Source organism: Carcharhinus amblyrhynchos, chromosome 2 (assembly GCF_965287045.1).
Source record: "Carcharhinus amblyrhynchos chromosome 2, sCarAmb.v2.hapA, whole genome shotgun sequence".
In the NCBI taxonomy this organism is placed as follows: Eukaryota; Metazoa; Chordata; class Chondrichthyes; order Carcharhiniformes; family Carcharhinidae; genus Carcharhinus; species Carcharhinus amblyrhynchos.
In genome coordinates, this window is record NC_137325.1 from 150,548,591 (window position 1) to 150,568,229 (window position 19,639).

The window sequence follows — 19,639 nt, forward strand, 5'->3', positions numbered from 1 at the left end:
CTTTGACAAAGTTCCACATGGGAAACTTATTGAGAAGGCAAATGCACATGGGTTACAGGGTAATCTGATTAGGTGGATTCATAATTGGCTGAGCAGTAGGAGACAGAGGGTGTGGGCAGCACAGTGGCACAATTGTTAGCACTGCTGCCTCACAGCTCCAGGGATCTCAATTTGATTCATAAGAACATAAGAAATAGGAGCAGGAGTAGGCCATCTAGCCCTTTGAGCCTGCCCTGCCATTCAATAAGATCATGGCTGATCTGAAGTGGATCAGTTCCACTTTCCTGCTTTCTCCCCATAACCCTTAATTCCCTTGTCTATCAAAAACCTATCTAGCCATGACTTAAATATATTTAGCGAGGTAGCGTCCACCACTTCAACGGGCAGAGAATTCCAGAGATTCACCACCCTTTGAGTGAAGAAGTTCCTCCTCAACTCCGATCTAAACTGCACCCCCCTTATCTTGAGGCTGTGTCCTCTAGTCCAGCTATCCTTTCTAAGGAAGAATCTCTCTACCTCTACCCTATCCATCCCCTTCATTATCTTATATGTCTCTATAAGATCCCCCCTCATCCTTCTAAACTCCAACGAGTACAGACCTAGATTATTTAGTCTCTCTTCATAGTCCAACCCCTTCGTCTCGTGGCTAAGGCTACCGGGGGGACTTTAAACTAGAAAGGATGGGGGGAGGGAATTGTGATGAGGAGACTGGGACGGAGGAGGTTAGCTCCCAGGTAGGAGAGGACTGCAGGCAGTATGAGAGGGAGATTAGACAGGGGGTGGAGAAGGGAAATGCCCAGACTGAGGGGGTGAAGTGTATATATTTTAACGCCAGGAGTGTAGTGAATAAGGTAGATGAGCTTAGGGCGTGGATTGCTGCTTAGGAGTGTGATGTGGTGGCCATTAGGGAGACTTGGATGTCTCAGGGACAGGACTGGGTACTTCAGGTGCCAGGATTCAGATGCTTCAGGAAGGACAGGGAGGGTGGCAGAAGAGGTGGTGGAGTGGCACTGTTGGTCAGGGACAGTGTCATGGCTGCAGAGAAGGAGGATGCCGTGGAGGGACTATCTACAGAGTCTCTGTGGGTGGAAGTTAGGAACAGCAAAGGGTCGAAAACTTTGCTGGGTGTATTCTATAGGCCGCCCAATAGTGACAGGGAAGTTGAGGTGTAGATAGGGAAACAGATTCTAGAGAGATGTAGTAATAACAGAGTTGTCATGATGGGAGACTTCAATTTCCCAAACATCGACTGGAATATCCCTAGGGTAAGGAGTTTGGATGGGGAGGAGTTTGTTAGGTGTGTTCAAGAAGGTTTCCTGACACAGTACGTGGATAAGCCTACGAGGGGAGAGGCTGTACTTGACCTGGTACTGGCGAATGAACCAGGACAGGTGATGGATCTCTCGGTAGGAGAGCATCTTGGGGATGGTGATCATAATTCTATCTCCTTCACAATTGCATTGGAACGAGATAGGATCAGGCAGGCTAGGAAGGTGTTTGTCTGGAGTAGGGGGAAATACGAAGAAGTCAGGAAGTTACTTGGACAAATAAACTGGAAGGAGGCGTTCTTAGGGAAAAGTACCGAAGGAAGGTGGCGGATATTCAAGGAATGTTTGTCTGGAGCTCTGCATGACAACGTTCTGATGAGACAAGGGGGTTTTGATAGGTCGCGGGAACCGTGGTGCACGAAGGCTGTGGTGAACCCAGTCAGGAGGAAAAGGAAGGTGTACAAAAAGTTCAGGGAACTAGGAGATGTTAAGGATCTTGAGGAGTATAAGGATTGTAGGAAGGAGCTTAAAAGGGAAATTAGGAGAGCCAGAAGGGGTCATGAGAAGACCTTGGCGGGTAAGATTAAGGAGAATCCCAAGGCCTTCTATAAATATGTGAAAAGTAAAAGGATAAGAAGAGAAGGGATAGGACCTATAAAAGGTGAAGGGGGAAAGGTCTGTGTGGAACCAGAAGAAATGGCAGAGGTGCTTAATGAGTACTTTGCCTCAGTATTCACAGTGGAAACTGATCTGGGAGATTTTGCTACGGTTTTGCAGCAGATGGAAAAGATTGAGTATGTGGATATTAAGGAGGAGGATGTGTTAGAACTTTTGAATTCTATCAAGATAGATAAGTCGCCGGGACCAGATGGGATGTACCCCAGGATACTGTGGGAAGCGAGGGAAGTGATTGCAGAGCCCCTGGCGATGATCTTTGCGTCGTCAATGGAGAAGGGAGAGGTTCCGGAAGATTGGAGGATTGCGGATGTAGTTCCTATTTTCAAGAAAGGGAACAGAGACAGCCCAGGAAATTACCGACCGGTGAGTCTGACCTCAGTGGTTGGTAAGCTGATGGAGAGGCTTCTGAGGGACAAGATTTACGAGCATTTGGAGAGGTTTGACATGATCAGAAATAGTCAGCATGGTTTTGTCAAGGGCAGGTCGTGCCTTATGAGCCTAGTTGAGTTCTTCGAAAATGTGACTGAACACATTGACGAAGGAAGTGCAGTGGACGTGGTGTACATGGACTTCAGCAAGGTGTTTAATAAGGTCCCCCATGCAAGACTTCTTGAGAAGGTGAGAGGGCATGGGATCCAAGGGCCTTTGGCCTTGTGGATCCAGAACTGGCTTGCCTGCAGAAGGCAGAGAGCGGTTGTGGATGGGGCTTTTTCTGAATGGAGGTCAGTCACCAGTGGAGTGCCCCAGGGATCTGTTCTAGGACCCTTGCTGTTTGTCATTTTCATAAATGACCTGGATGAGGAAGTGGAGGGATGGGTAAGTAAGTTCGCTGATGACACGAAGGTCAGTGGTGTTGTGGATGGTCTGGAAGGATGTCAAAAGTTGCAGCAGGACATAAATAGGATGCAGGACTGGGCGGAGAAGTGGCAGATGGACTTCAACGCGGATAAATGCGTAGCCGTCCATTTTGGCAGAACCAACGGGATGAACGAGTACACTATCAAGGGCAGGAGTCTTAGTAGTGTTGAAGAGCAGAAGGATCTTGGGGTCCGGGTCCACAGGACTCTTAAATCGGCCTCGCAGGTGGAGGATGTGGTCAAGAAGGCGTATGGTGTACTGGCCTTCATTAATCGAGGGATTGAGTTTAGGAATCGGGAGGTAATGCTGCAACTTTATAAGTCCCTTGTCAGGCCTCATTTGGAGTACTGTGCGCAGTTCTGGTCGCCTCACTATAGGAAAGACGTAGAAGCTATTGAAAGGGTACAGAGGAGATTTACAAGGATGTTGCCTGGACTGGGAGGCATGCCTTATGAAGTTAGGTTGAGGGAGCTGGGACTCTTTTCCCTCGAGAGATGAAGGTTGAGAGGCGACCTGATAGAAGTTTATAAAATGTTGAGAGGAATAGATAGGGTGGATTCTCAAAGGCTATTTCCCAGGGCTGAAATGGTCGCTACGAGAGGACACAGATTGAAGGTGCGGGGAGGCAAGTACAGAAGTGATGTTAGGGGTAAGTTTTTCACTCAGAGGGTGGTGAGTGAATGGAATCGGCTGCCGTCAGTGGTGGTGGAGGCGAACTCGCTGGGGTCTTTTAAAAGACTTCTGGATGAGTGTATGGAATTTAATGGGATTGGGGGTTATAGATAGGTCTATAGACTGGTAGGTCTGTTGATGTGATGGGCACAACTCGTGGGCCGAAGGGCCTGTTTGTGCTGTAGTGTTCTATGTTCTAATCCCCCGAGACTCAGGGGCAATTACCATGGCCAATCCACCTAAACTGCTATGTTCGGAGTATGGGAGGAAACTGGAGCACCCAGAGGAGATCCATGCAGACACAGGGAGAATGTACAGATTCCACACAGACAGTGACCTGAGACTGGATTTCAGCTTGGGTCCCCAGCACTGTCAGGCAACAGAACTAACCACCGTGCAGCCCTGTGCACACTGGGAGTTCCCAGTGCTGATCCTGTCCAGTGGTGTTCACAGTACTGATTCTGTCCAGTGGTGTTCACAGTACTGACCGTGTCCAGTGGTGTTCACAGTACTGACCGTGTCCAGTGGTGTTCACAGTACTGATCCTGTCCAGTGATGTTCACAGTACTGACCGTGTCCAGTGGTGTTCACAATACTGATCCTGTCCAGTGATGTTCACACTACTGATCCTGTCCAGTGGTGTTCACAGTGCTGATCCTGTCCAGTGGTGTTCACAGTGCTGATCCTGTCCAGTGGTGTTCACAGTACTGATCCTGTCCAGTGGTGTTCACAGTACTGACCGTGTCCAGTGGTGTTCACAGTACTGATCCTGTCCAGTGGTGTTCACAGTACTGACCGTGTCCAGTGGTGTTCACAGTACTGACCGTGTCCAGTGGTGTTCACAGTACTGATCCTGTCCAGTGATGTTCACAGTACTGACCGTGTCCAGTGGTGTTCACAGTACTGATCCTGTCCAGTGATGTTCACACTACTGATCCTGTCCAGTGGTGTTCACAGTGCTGATCCTGTCCAGTGGTGTTCACAGTGCTGATCCTGTCCAGTGGTGTTCACAGTACTGATCCTGTCCAGTGGTGTTCACAGTGCTGATCCTGTCCAGTGGTGTTCACAGTACTGACCGTGTCCAGTGGTGTTCACAGTACTGACCGTGTCCAGTGGTGTTCACAGTACTGATCCTGTCCAGTGGTGTTCACAGTACTGATTCTGTCCAGTGGTGTTCACAGTACTGATCCTGTCCAGTGGTGTTCACAGCACTGATCCTGCCCAGTGGTGTTCACAGTGCTGATCCTGTCCAGTGGTGTTCACAGTACTGATTCTGTCCAGTGGTGTTCACAGTACTGATCCTGTCCAGTGGTGTTCACAGTACTGACTGTGTCCAGTGGTGTTCACAGTACTGATTCTGTCCAGTGGTGTTCACAGTACTGATCCTGTCCAGTGGTGTTCACAGTGCTGATCCTGTCCAGTGGTGTTCACAGTGCTGATCCTGTCCAGTGGTGTTCACAGTACTGATCCTGTCCAGTGGTGTTCACAGTACTGATCCTGTCCAGTGGTGTTCACAGTACTGATCCTGTCAGGTGGTGTTCACAGTACTGATTCTGTCCAGTGGTGTTCACAGTACTGACCGTGTCCAGTGATGTTCACAGTGCTGATCCTGTCCAGTGGTGTTCACAGTACTGACCGTGTCCAGTGATGTTCACAGTGCTGATCCTGTCCAGTGGTGTTCACAGTGCTGATCCTGTCCAGTGGTGTTCACAGTACTGATTCTGTCCAGTGGTGTTCACAGCGCTGATCCTGTCCAGTGGTGTTCACAGTGCTGATCCTGTCCAGTGGTGTTCACAGTCCTGACCGTGTCCAGTGGTGTTCACAGTACTGATTCTGTCCAGTGGTGTTCACAGTACTGACCGTGTCCAGTGGTGTTCACAGTGCTGATCCTGTCCAGTGGTGTTCACAGTGCTGATCCTGTCCAGTGGTGTTCACAGTACTGATCCTGTCCAGTGGTGTTCACAGTACTGATCCTGTCCAGTGGTGTTCACAGTACTGATTCTGTCCAGTGGTGTTCACAGTGCTAATCCTGTCCAGTGGTGTTCACAGTACTGATCCTGTCCAGTGATGTTCACAGTGCTGATCCTGTCCAGTGGTGTTCACAGTACTGATCCTGTCCAGTGGTGTTCACAGTGCTGATCCTGTCCAGTGGTGTTCACAGTACTGATCCTGTCCAGTGGTGTTCACAGTGCTGATCCTGTCCAGTGGTGTTCACAGTACTGATCCTGTCCAGTGGTGTTCTCAGTACTGATCCTGTCCACTGGTGTTCACAGTGCTGATTCTGTCCAGTGGTGTTCACAGTGCTGATCCTGTCCAGTGGTGTTCACAGTACTGATCCTGTCCAGTGGTGTTCACAGTACTGATCCTGTCGAGTGGTGTTCACAGTGCTGACCGTGTCCAGTGGTGTTCACAGTACTGACCGTGTCCAGTGGTGTTCACAGTACTGATCCTGTCCAGTGGTGTTAACATAGAACATAGAACATTACAGCGCGGAACAGGCCCTTCGGCCCACAATGTTGCGCCGACCAGTCTTATTTTTAAAAAAAAACATTGACCCACTAATCTAAACCAATCCCTTTTCGTCCATAAACCTATCCACCAATCTCTTAAACGCCCCCAAACTTGGCGCATTTACAACTGCAGCAGGCAGGGCATTCCAGTCCCTCACCACCCTCTGGGTAAAGAACCTGCCCCTGACATCCGTCCTATAACTACCCCCCCTTAATTTAAAGCCATGCCCCCTCGTGCTAGCTTTCTCCATCCGAGGAAACAGGCTATCACCATCCACCCTATCTAAACCTCTAATCATCTTATATGTTTCAATAAGATCCCCTCTTAGCCGCCTTCTTTCTAGCGAAAACAACCCCAAATCCCTCAGTCTCTCCTCATAGGACCTCCCCTCCATACCAGGCAACATCCTGGTAAACCTCCTCTGCACCCTCTCCAAAGCCTCCACATCCTTCTTGTAATGTGGGGACCAGAACTGCACACAGTACTCCAAGTGCGGCCGCACCAGAGTTGTGTACAGTTGCAACATGACGCTGCGACTCCTAAATTCAATCCCCCTACCAATAAACGCCAAGACACCATACGCCTTCTTAACAACCTTATCTACTTGATTCCCATCTTTCAGGGATCTATGTACACATACACCTAGATCCCTCTGCTCCTCCACTCTATTCAGAGTCCTCCCGTTAGCCCTATACTCAACACATCTGTTATTCCTACCGAAATGGATTACCTCACACTTCTCCGCATTAAACTCCATCCGCCACCTCGCGGCCCAGCTCTGCAACCTGTCCAAGTCACCCTGCAAACTTCGACACCCTTCCTCACAATCTACCACACCTTCGACTTTGGTGTCATCAGCAAACTTACTAATCCACCCAACTATACCCTCATCCAGATCATTAATAAAGATTACAAACAGCAGTGGCCCCAAAACAGATCCCTGAGGCACACCACTCGTAACCGAACTCCATGATGAATAATTATCATCAACCACCACCCTCTGTCTCCTATCCGCTAACCAATTCCTGATCCAAGTACCTAAATTACCACCAATCCCATACATCTGCATTTTCTGCAGAAGCATACCATGGTGAACCTTATCAAACGCCTTACTAAAATCCATATATACCACGTCTACTGCCTTACCCCTATCCACCTCTTTGGTCACCTTCTCAGAGAACTCAATAAGGTTAGTAAGGCACGACCTTCCCGCTACAAAACCATGCTGACTATCTCTAATCAATTCATTACTCTCCAAATAACTATAAATCCTATCCCTAATAATTCTTTCTAAAACCTTGCCCACTACAGAAGTAAGACTCACTGGTCTATAATTCCCAGGGAAGTCTCTGTTCCCCTTCTTAAACAATGGGACAACATTCGCTGTCCTCCAATCTTCCGGTACTATACCAGAGACCAACGACGACCTGAAGATCAGAGCCAGTGGCTCTGCAATCACCTCTCTTGCCTCCCATAGAATCCTAGGGTAAATCCCGTCTGGACCAGGGGACTTATCTATTTTCAACCCTTCTAGAATATCCAACACATCCTCTGTATCAACTGCAATACTTTCTATTTTACACCCCATCACCCCAGTGACCTCCTCAGCTACATTCATATCGTCCTGCGTGAACACCGAAGAGAAATAATGGTTCAATGCCTCTCCAATCTCTTCCGGTTCCACACACAACTTCCCCCTACTGTCTGTAACTGGCCCTAATCTTGCCCTGACCAACCTTCTGTTCTTGACATACCTATAGAACGCCTTAGGATTCTCCTTAATCCTATCAGCCAAAGTCATCTCATGCCCTCTTCTAGCCCTTCTTAACTCCCTCTTCAACTCCCTCCTAGCCAATCTAAAGCTTTCTACTGCACTACCCGAGCCCTCAAGCCTCATCCGAACATAAGTGCTGATCCTGTCCAGTGGTGTTCACAGTACTGACCGTGTCCAGTGGTGTTCACAGTGCTGATCCTGTCCAGTGGTGTTCACAGTGCTGATGCTGTCCAGTGGTGTTCACAGTGCTGATCCTGTCCAGTGGTGTTCACAGTACTGACCGTGTCCAGTCAGTGGTGTTCACAGTGCTGATCCTGTCCAGTGGTGTTCACAGTACTGATCCTGTCCAGTGGTGTTCACGGTGCTGATCCTGTCCAGTGGTGTTCACAGTACTGATCCTGTCCAGTGGTGTTCACAGTGCTGATCCTGTCCAGTGGTGTTCACAGTACTGATTCTGTCCAGTGGTGTTCACAGTACTGATCCTGTCCAGTGGTGTTCACAGTGCTGATCCTGTCCAGTGGTGTTCACAGTACTGACCGTGTCCAGTGGTGTTCACAGTACTGACCGTGTCCAGTGGTGTTCACAGTGCTGATCCTGTCCAGTGGTGTTCACAGTGCTGATCCTGTCCAGTGGTGTTCACAGTACTGACCGTGTCCAGTGGTGTTCACAGTACTGACCGTGTCCAGTGGTGTTCACAGTGCTGATCCTGTCCAGTGGTGTTCACAGTACTGACCGTGTCCAGTGGTGTTCACAGTACTGATCCTGTCCAGTGGTGTTCACAGTGCTGATCCTGTCCAGTGGTGTTCACAGTACTAATCCTGTCCAGTGATGTTCACAGTACTGATCCTGTCCAGTGGTGTTCACAGTACTGATCCTGTCCAGTGGTGTTCACAGTACTGACTGTGTCCAGTGGTGTTCACAGTGCTGATCCTGTCCAGTGGTGTTCACAGTACTGACCGTGTCCAGTGATGTTCACAGTGCTGATCCTGTCCAGTGGTGTTCACAGTACTGACTGTGTCCAGTGGTGTTCACAGTACTGATCCTGTCCAGTGGTGTTCACAGTACTGACCGTGTCCAGTGGTGTTCACAGTACTGACCGTGTCCAGTGATGTTCACAGTGCTGATCCTGTCCAGTGGTGTTCACAGTACTGACCGTGTCCAGTGGTGTTCACAGTACTGATCCTGTCCAGTGGTGTTCACAGTGCTGATCCTGTCCAGTGGTGTTCACAGTACTGATCCTGTCCAGTGGTGTTCACAGTACTGATCCTGTCCAGTGGTGTTCACAGTGCTGATCCTGTCCAGTGGTGTTCACAGTACTGACCGTGTCCAGTGGTGTTCACAGTACTGATCCTGTCCAGTGGTGTTCACAGTGCTGATCCTGACCAGTGGTGTTCACAGTGCTGACCGTGTCCAGTGGTGTTCACAGTACTGATCCTGTCCAGTGGTGTTCACAGTACTGATCCTGTCCAGTGGTGTTCACAGTACTGATCCTGTCCAGTGGTGTTCACAGTACTGATCCTGTCCAGTGGTGTTCACAGTGCTGATCCTGTCCAGTGGTGTTCACAGTACTGACCGTGTCCAGTGGTGTTCACAGTACTGATCCTGTCCAGTGTTGTTCACAGTACTGATCCTGTCCAGTGGTGTTCACAGTACTGATCCTGTCCAGTGGTGTTCACAGTGCTGACCGTGTCCAGTGGTGTTCACAGTACTGATCCTGTCCAGTGGTGTTCACAGTGCTGATCCTGTCCAGTGGTGTTCACAGTACTGATCCTGTCCAGTGGTGTTCACAGTACTGATCCTGTCCAGTGGTGTTCACAGTACTGATCCTGTCCAGTGGTGTTCACGGTACTGATCCTGTCCAGTGGTGTTCACAGTACTGATCCTGTCCAGTGGTGTTCACAGTGCTGATCCTGTCCAGTGGTGTTTACAGTACTGATCCTGTCCAGTGGTGTTCACAGTACTGATCCTGTCCAGTGGTGTTTACAGTACTGACCGTGTCCAGTGGTGTTCACAGTACTGACCGTGTCCAGTGGTGTTCACAGTACTGATCCTGTCCAGTGATGTTCACAGTGCTGATCCTGTGCAGTGGTGTTCACAGTACTGACCGTGTCCAGTGGTGTTCACAGTACTGATCCTGTCCAGTGGTGTTCACAGTACTGATCCTGTCCAGTGGTGTTCACAGTGCTGATCCTGTCCAGTGGTGTTCACAGTACTGATCCTGTCCAGTGGTGTTCACAGTGCTGATCCTGTCCAGTGGTGTTCACAGTACTGATCCTGTCCAGTGGTGTTCACAGTACTGATCCTGTCCAGTGGTGTTCACAGTACTGATCCTGTCCAGTGGTGTTCACAGTACTGATCCTGTCCAGTGGTGTTCACAGTGCTGATCCTGTCCAGTGGTGTTCACAGTACTGATCCTGTCCAGTGGTGTTCACAGTGCTGATCCTGTCCAGTGGTGTTCACAGTGCTGATCCTGTCGAGTGGTGTTCACAGTGCTGATCCTGTCCAGTGGTGTTCACAGTACTGATCCTGTCCAGTGGTGTTCACAGTACTGACCGTGTCCAGTGGTGTTCACAGTACTGATCCTGTCCAGTGATGTTCACAGTGCTGATCCTGTGCAGTGGTGTTCACAGTACTGACCGTGTCCAGTGGTGTTCACAGTACTGATCCTGTCCAGTGGTGTTCACAGTACTGATCCTGTCCAGTGGTGTTCACAGTGCTGATCCTGTCCAGTGGTGTTCACAGTACTGATCCTGTCCAGTGGTGTTCACAGTGCTGATCCTGTCCAGTGGTGTTCACAGTACTGATCCTGTCCAGTGGTGTTCACAGTACTGATCCTGTCCAGTGGTGTTCACAGTACTGATCCTGTCCAGTGGTGTTCACAGTACTGATCCTGTCCAGTGGTGTTCACAGTGCTGATCCTGTCCAGTGGTGTTCACAGTACTGATCCTGTCCAGTGGTGTTCACAGTGCTGATCCTGTCCAGTGGTGTTCACAGTGCTGATCCTGTCGAGTGGTGTTCACAGTGCTGATCCTGTCCAGTGGTGTTCACAGTACTGATCCTGTCCAGTGGTGTTCACAGTACTGATCCTGTCCAGTGGTGTTCACAGTGCTGATCCTGTCCAGTGGTGTTCACAGTACTGATCCTGTCCAGTGGTGTTGACAGTACTGATCCTGTCCAGTGGTGTTCACAGTGCTGATCCTGTCCAGTGGTGTTCACAGTACTGATCCTGTCCAGTGGTGTTCACAGTACTGATCCTGTCCAGTGGTGTTCACAGTGCTGATCCTGTCCAGTGGTGTTCACAGTACTAATCTTTGTTTTTTCTCTGCAGAAGAAGAACAAACGAATTGAAATCAAGAAACAAGCAGTCACTGAAGTCAATGTTCACATAGAAAGTGACACATCACCACAGGAACAAGTCTGTGAACAGTCAAGAAGGAACAGGAAAAGGAAGTGTGGGAAGCGTTCCAACTCTGAGAACTCCTCAGCTAAAGAAGGGGAGGTTATGGTGCGTCTTGTTTCTCTTTGTCATTACACCCTCTCACAATGACAGGGAAAAAGAGAGCCAATGGTAATGGCTTTCTGAACAGTGGGAGTTTGGAATTTGTTTCAAACAATGGGTCTTTGAAATCTGTATGTAATCAATTGATCTGGGTATGTAATCAATAATGAAATCCCTGCAGTACAGACGAAGGCCATTTGGCCCATTGACGCTGCACCAATAACAATCCCACCCAGACCTTAGCTCCGTATCCCCATGTATTTACCTGACACATCGGGTAATGCGGTGTATCTGGATTGGATGTGGTGTATCTGGATTTCCAGAAAGCATTTGACAAGTGCCACACCAAAGGCTGCTGCACAAGATAAAGGTGCACAGTGTTATGGGTAATGTATTAGCATGGATAGAGGATTGGTTGACTAACAGAAAGCAAAGAGTGGGTGTAAATGGGTATTTTTCTGGTTGGTGATCAGTGACTAGTGGTATGCCTTGGGGATCAGTGTTGGGACCGCAACTGTTTACGATTTACATAGATGATTTGGAGTTGGGGACCAAGTGTAGTGTGTCAAAATTCACAGATGATACTAAGATAAGTGAAAGAGAAAAGTGTGCAGAGGATGCTGAAAGTCTGCAAAGGGATATAGATAGTGAGTGGGTGAGGGTCTGGCAGATGGAGTACAATGTTGGTAAATGTGAAGTCATCCATTTTGGTCAGAATAACAACAAAATGGATGATCTCCAAAATAGAGACGCAAGGACTGATTAGGGACAGTCAGCGTGGCTTTGTGAGTGGAAAATCATGTCTCACAAATTTGATTGAGTTTTTTGAAGGGGTAACCAAGAAGGTAGATGAGGGCAGTGCAGTTGATGTTGTCTACATGGTCTTCAGCAAGGCCTCTGACAAGGTACCGCATGGTAGGTTGTTGCATGAAGTTAAATCTCACGGGGTCCAGCGTGAGGTATCTAAATGGATACAAAATTGGCTTCTTGACAGATGCCAGAGGGTGGTTGTGGAGAGTTGTATTTCAAACTGGAGAACTGTGGCCAGCAGTGTGCCTCAGGGATCAGTGCTGGGCCCACTGTTATTTGTCATTTATATTAATGATTTGGATGAGAATATAGGGGGTATGGTTACTAAGTTTGCAGATGACACCAAGATTGGTGGCATAGTGGACAGTGAAGAAAGTTATTTCCAATTGCAACGGGATCTTGATCAATTGGACCAATTGACTGACGAATGGCAGATGGAGTTTAATTTATAAGAAATTCCACATCCTATAAGAAAGTTGTGGAAGCATTGGAGAGAGTGCAGAGGAGATTTACCAGGATGCTGCCTGGTTTGGAGGGTAGGTCTTATGGGGAAGGGTTGAGGGAGCTGGGGCTTTTCTCTTTCGAGCAGAGGAGGATGAGAGGCGACTTAATAGAGGTTTATAAGATGATGAGAGGAATAGATAGAGTGGACGTTCAGAGACTATTTCCTCGGGTGGATGTAGCTGTTACTCGGGGGCATAACTATAAGGTTCATGGTGGGAGATATAGGAGGAATGTCCAAGGTAGATTCTTCACTCAGAAAGTGGTTGGGGTGTGGAATGGACTGCCTGTTGTGATAGTGGAGTTGAACACTTTAGGAACTTTCAAGCAGTTATTGGATAGGCACATGGAGCACACCAGAATGATAGGGGATAGCTTGATCTTGGGTTTGGACATAGCTCGGCGCAACATTGAGGGCCGAAGGGCCTGTACTGAGCTGTACTGCTCTATGTTCTAATTTACATAAATGTGAGGTGATGCATTTTGGTAGATTGAACCAGGGCAGGACTTACTCAGTTAAATAGTAAAAAATTGCAGCGTGCAGAGGGACCAGGGTGTCCTCGTGCAGGAATCTCAAGGAGTTGGTTTGCAGATGTAGCAGGTAATTAAGAAGGCAAATGGAATTTTGTCCTTCATTGCGAGAGGGATGGAGTTTAAAAACAGCGAGGTTATGTTGCAGCTGTATAAGGTGCTGGTGAGGCCACACCTGGAGTACTGTGTACAGTTTTGGTCTCCTTACTTGAGAAAGGATATACTGGCACTGGAGGGGGTGCAGAGGAGATTCACTAGGTTGATTCCGGAGTTGAGAGAGTTGGCTTATGAGGAGACACTGAGTAGACTGGGGCTATTTTCATTTGAATTCAGAAGAATGAGGGGAGATCTTATAGAAACATATAAGATTATGAAGGGAATAGATAAGGTAGAAGCAGGGAAGTTGTTTCCACTGGTGGGTGAAACTAGAACTAGGGGGCATAGCCTCAAAATAAGGGGAAGCAGATTTAGGACTGAGTTGAGGAGGAACTTCTTCACCCAAAGGGTTGTGAATCTGTGGAATTCCCTGCCCAGTGAAGCAGTTGAGACTCCCTCGTTGAATGTTTTTAAGCAAGGATAAATTTTTGAACAGTAAAGGAATTAAAGGTCATGGTGAGCGGGCAGGGTAAATGGAACTGAGTCCACAAAAAAGTCAGCCATGATCTTATTGAATGGTGGAGCAGGCTCGAAGGGCCAGATGACCTACTCCTGCTCCGAAGTTCTTACGTTCTTACGTAATCCCCCTGAAACTAAGGGGCTCGTGCACTTAACACGCGCATGTTAAGATTGCGGGAGGAAACTGGAGCACCCAGAGGAAACTCACGCAGGCACTGGGAGAATGTGCAAACTCCATACAGACAGTGACCCAAGACCTGAATTGAACCTGGGTTCCTGCCACTCTGAGGCAGCAGTGCTAACCACTGTGCCACCATGTCGAAAATGTATGTCTATTCCGGACAAATGTGAGGTAATGCATTTCGGAAGGTCTAATACAGATAGGAAATATACAGTAAATGGCTAACCTAAAATTTGCTGATGACACAAAAGATAGAGTATGAAGCTAAACTAGCTCTAAATATAAAAAATGATAGTCAAAGTTTTTACAAATATATAAAGAAGACTGGCTAAAGCGAATGTTGGACTCTTGGAGGATGAGAGAGGGGATTTAGCGGTGGGTAATGAGGAAATGGCTGAGACTCTAAGTAAGTTTTTTGTGTCAGTCTTCATGGAGGAGGACACAAATAGTTTACCGAATATTAAAGATAGAGGGATGGTAGGAGATGAGGTCCTTAATACAATTATTGTTACTAGAGAGGTAGTGCTTGGTAGACTAATGGGACTGAAGGTAGACAAGTCCCTGGGACCGGATGGAATGCATCCCAGGGTTCTGAAAGAAATGGCAGAAGCGATAGATGCGTTAGTAATTATTTATCAAAATTCGCTGGACTCTGGGCAAGTGCCGGAGGATTGGAAAACAGCTAATGTTACGCCGCTGTTTAAAAAAGGTAGCAGACAAAAGGCAAGGAATTATAGGCTGGTTAGCTTAATGTCCGTAGTTGGAAAAATGCTAGAATCCGCCATCAAAGTAGAAATAGCAGGACACCTAGAAAAGAATGGTCTGATCAAGCAGACGCAGCACGGATTCGTGAAGGGGAAGTCGTGTTTAACAAATTTACTGGATTTCTATGAAGATATGACTAGTGCAGTAGACAGAGAGAAACCGGTGGATGTGGTGGTTTTAGATTTCCAGAAGATGTTCGATAAGGTGAACATGAACATTACAGTGCAGTAGAGGCCCTTCGGCCCTTGATGTTGTGCCGACGAGTGGAACCGATCTAATGACCCTCTAACCTAAACTATTCCAATGTTATCCGTATGCCTTTCCACGGACCATTTGAACGCCCTTAAAGTTGGCGAGTCTACAACTGCTGCAGGCAGAGCATTCCACGCCCTTACTACCCTCTGAGTAAAGAACCTACCTCTGACATCCGTCCCATAACTACCACCCCTTAATTTAAAGCTATGTCCCCTCATGTTAGCCATCACCATCTGAGGAAAAAGGCTCTCACTGTCCACCCTATCCAACCCTCTGATCATCTTGTATGCCTCAATTAGGTCACCTCGTAACCTTCTTCTCTCCAATGAAAATAACCTCAAGTCCCTCAGCCTTTCCTCATCAGACCTTCCCACCATACCAGGCAACATCCTGGTAAACCTCCTCTGCACCCTTTCCAATGCCTCCACATCTTTCTTATAATGCGGCGACCAGAACTGTACGCAATACTCCAAGTGTGGCCACACCAGAGTTTTGTACAGTTGCAACATGACCTCACAGCTCCGAAATTCAATCCCTCTACCAATAAAAGCTAACACACAGTATGCCTTCTTAACAACCTTACCAACCTGGGTGCCAACTTTCAGGGATCTGTGCACATGTACCCCGAGATCTCTCTGCTCGTCAACACTACTAAGAGTTCTTCCATTAGCCCTATATTCTGTAATCCTGTTACTCTTACCAAAGTGAATCACCTCACACTTTTCCGTATTAAACTCCATTTGCCACCTCTCAGCCCAGCTCTGCAGCTTATCTATGTCCCTCTGCAAACTGTAACATCCATCCTCACTGTCTACAACTCCTCTGACTTTGGTGTCATCAGAAATTTACTAATCCATCCTTCTACACCCTCATCTAGGTCATTTATAAAAATGACAAACAACAGTGTCCCCAAAACAGATCCCTGAGGAACACCACTTGTAACTGAACTCCAGGTTGAATATTTCCCATCAACCACTACCCTCTGTCTTCTATCAGCTAGCCAATTCCTGATCCAAACTGCTAAATCACCCTCAATCCCACGCATCTGCATTTTCTGCAGTAGCCTACCATGGTGAACCTTATCAAACGCTTTACTAAAATCCATATACACCACGTCAACTGCCTTACCCTTATCCACCTCACAAAAGGTGCCTCACCAAAAGGTTGCTGCAGAAGGCTAGGGTACATGGGATTGGGGGTAAAGTGTTAGCGCGGATAGAGAATTGGCTATCTAACAGGAAGCTGAGAGTTGGAATCAATGGATGCTTTTCTGGTCGGCAGTTGGTGACTAGTGGAGTGCTGCAGGGTTCGGTGCTGGGACCTCAACTGTTTACCATTTACATAGATGATCTGGAGGAAGGGGCTGAGTGTACGGTAACAAAATTTGCTGATGACACGAAGATGAGTGGAAAAGCAAATTGCGTGGAAGGTGTGGAAAGTCTGCAGAGAGATCTGGATAGGCTGAGTGAGTGGGTGAGGACCTGGCAGCTGGAGTATAACGTTAGCAAATGTGAGGTTATCCACTTTGGTAGAAATAATAGTAGGAGGGATTATTATTTAAAAGGCAAAAAGCTGCAGCATGCTACGGTGCAGTGGGACCTGGGGGTCCTTGTGCACGAATCGCAAAAACCCAGCCTGCAGGTGCAGCAGGTGATCAAGAAGGCGAATGGGATGCTGGCCTTTATAGCGAGGGGGATTGAATATAAAAGCAGGGAGGTCTTGCTGCAACTGTACAGGGCACTGGTGAGGCTGCAGCTGGAGTACTGTGTGCAGTCTTGGTCACCTTATTTGCAAAAGGATATATTGGCCTTGGAGGGAGTGCAGAGAAGGTTCACCAGGCTGATACCAGAGATGAAGGGGTTAGCTTATGAGGAGAGATTGAATAGACTGGGCCTGGATCTTATAAAGACTTACAAGATAATAATGGGCTAGATAGGGTAGAGGTAGAGAGATTCTTTCTGCTTAGAAAGGAAAACAGAACTAGAGGGCACAGCCTCAAAATAGGGGGGGAGGCAGTTTAGAATGGAGTTGAGGAGGAACTTCTTCACTCAAAGGGTGGTGAATCTCTGGAATTCTCTGCCCGTTGAAGTGGTGGAGGCTGCCTCGCTGAATATATTTAAGTCACGGGTAGATAGGTTTCTGATAGACAGGGGAATTAAGGGTTATGGGGAGAAAGCGGGAAAGTGGAACTGATCCACTTCAGATCAGCCATGATCATATTGAATGGCGGGGCAGGCTCAAAGGGCTAGATGGCCTACTCCTGCTCCTATTTCTTATGTTCTTATGTAACATGGGCAAGGAAACCTCTTACTGGTTACCACGTACCATCCTCCTTTGGGTGATGATTCAGTATTTCTTCATGTTGAACAACACTAGGAGGAAGCACTGAGTGTGGCAAGGGCGCAAAATGTTCTCTTTGTGAGGGACTTCAATGTGCACCACCAAGAGTGACTCGGTTGCAGCGCCACAGAGCGAGTTGGTCGGGTCCTAAAGGATATCACTGCTAAACTGGGACTGTGACAGGTGGTGAGGAAACCAACAAAAGGAAATAACATACTTGACCTTATCCTCACCAACTGCCTGCCACAAATTCATCTGTCCATCACAGGAATGGGAGAAGTGACCACCATACAGTTCTTGTGGAGACAAAGTCCTGTCTTCACATTGAGAATAACCTCTTTCGTGTTGTGTGGTATCATGCTGAATGGGATAGAGTTTAAGCAGATGCAGCAATTCAAGACTGGGCATCCATGAGGCACTGTAGACCATCAGCAGCAGCAGATCTGCATTCCAGCACAATCTGCAACCACATGTCCTGGCACATCCCCCATTCAACTATTAATATCAAGCCAGGGGATCAATCCTGGTTCAAGGGAGAGTGCAGGAGGGCATTCCAGGAGCAGCACCAGACAAACCTAAAAATGAGGTGTCAACCTGGTGAAGTGCAACACTATACTACTTGCGTGCCAAACAGCATTAACAGCAAGTAATAGACAGAGATAAGTGACCCCACAACCAATGGATCAGATCTAAGCTCTGCAGTCCTTCCACATCCAGTCCTGAATGATGGTGGACAATTAAACAACTCACTGGAGGAGGCTCCACAAATATCCCCACCCTCAATGATGGAGGAGCCCAGCATCTCAGTGTAAAAGATAAGGCTGAAGCATTCACAGCAATCTTCAGTCAGAGTACCAAGAGGATGATCCATCTCAGCCTCCCCCAGTGGTCCCAGCATCTCAGATGTCAGTCTCCAGCCAATTCAATTCACTCCATGTGATATCAATGAATGGCTGAAGATTCTGGACGCTGTAAAGGCAATGGGCCCTGACAATATTCCAGCAATAATATTGAAGATCCCAGAATTTGCTGTGACCCTAGCCAAGCTGTTCCAGTGCAGTTACAACACTGGCATCTGCCAGCAATGTGAAAAATTACCCAGGTCATAGAGAGCCATAGAAGTTTGCAGCATGGAAACAGGCCCTTCGGCCCAACTTATCCATGCTGCTTTTTTTTTAAAACCCCTAAACAAATCCCAATTGCCCGCATTTGGCCCATATCCCTCTATGCCCATCGTACCTATGTAACTATCTAAATTCTTTTTGAAAGATAAAATTATACCCGCCTCTACTTCGACCTCTGGCAGCTTGTTCCAGACACTCACCATCCTCTGTGTGAAAAAATTGCCCCTCTGGACACTTTTGTATCACTCCCCTCTCAAATTAAACCTATGCCCTCTTGTTTTAGACTCCTCTACCTTTGGGAAAAGATATTGACTATCTACCTTGTCTATGCCCCTCATTATTTTACAGACCTTTATAAGATCACCCCTCAGCCTCCTACGCTCCAGAGAAAAGAGTCCCAGTCTATCCAGCCTCTCCTTATAACTCAATCCATCAAGTCCCAGTAGCGTCCAAGTAAATCTTTTGTGCACTCCTTCTAGTTTAATAATATCCTTTCTGTAGATTGACCAGAAGTGCACACAGTATTCCAAGTGTGGCCTTACTAATGTCTTCTACAACCTCAATAAGGTATCCCAACTCCTGTATTCAATGTTCTGACCGATGAAACCAAGCATACCGAATACCTTCTTCACCACTCTGTCCACCTGTGACTCCACTTTCAAGGAGCTATGAACATGTACCCCTTGATCTCTTTGTTCTGTAACTCTCCCCAGCGCCCTACCATTAACTGAGTAAGTACTGCCCTGGTTCAATCTACCAAAATGCAGCACCTCCCATTTATCTAAATTAAACTCCATCTGCCATTTGTCAGCCCACCGGCCCAAATCCGGGTGTGGACTGTAGACATGAAACAGGACAAATCCAACCCAGATAATTCCCACCTCATCAGTCCACTCTTGATCATCAGTAAAGTGATGGAAGGGGTTATCGACAGTACTATCAAGCAGCACCTGCTCAGCAATAACCTGCTCAGTGACACCCAGTTTGGGTTTCACCAGGGTCACTCAGCTCCTGACCTCATTACAGCCTTGGTTCAAACATAAACGAAACAGCTGATTTCCGGAGGTGAGAGTGACAGTCCTCGACATCAGGGCCTCATTTGACTGAATGTGCTATCAAGGAGCCCTAACAAAACTGGAGCCAATGGGTATGAGGGGGAAACCTGTCTGCTGGTTGGAGTCATACTGATATATAGAAGGTGGTTGTGGAGGGTCAGTCATCTGAGCTCCAGGACACCTCTGCAGGAGTAACTCTGGT

General features: G+C 47.7%; 1 protein-coding gene across 1 annotated transcript in view; it reads left to right on the forward strand.

Annotated features, from left to right (window-relative positions):
* The window catches only part of LOC145360079 (uncharacterized), a 115,405-nt gene that overhangs the window by 76,362 nt on the left and 19,404 nt on the right, over positions 1 to 19,639 (forward strand). The window contains exon 4 of the mRNA XM_080215029.1: positions 11,090 to 11,266. Coding sequence (XP_080071155.1) covers positions 11,090 to 11,266 — 177 coding nt within the window. The remainder of the gene's footprint in view (positions 1 to 11,089; positions 11,267 to 19,639) is intronic.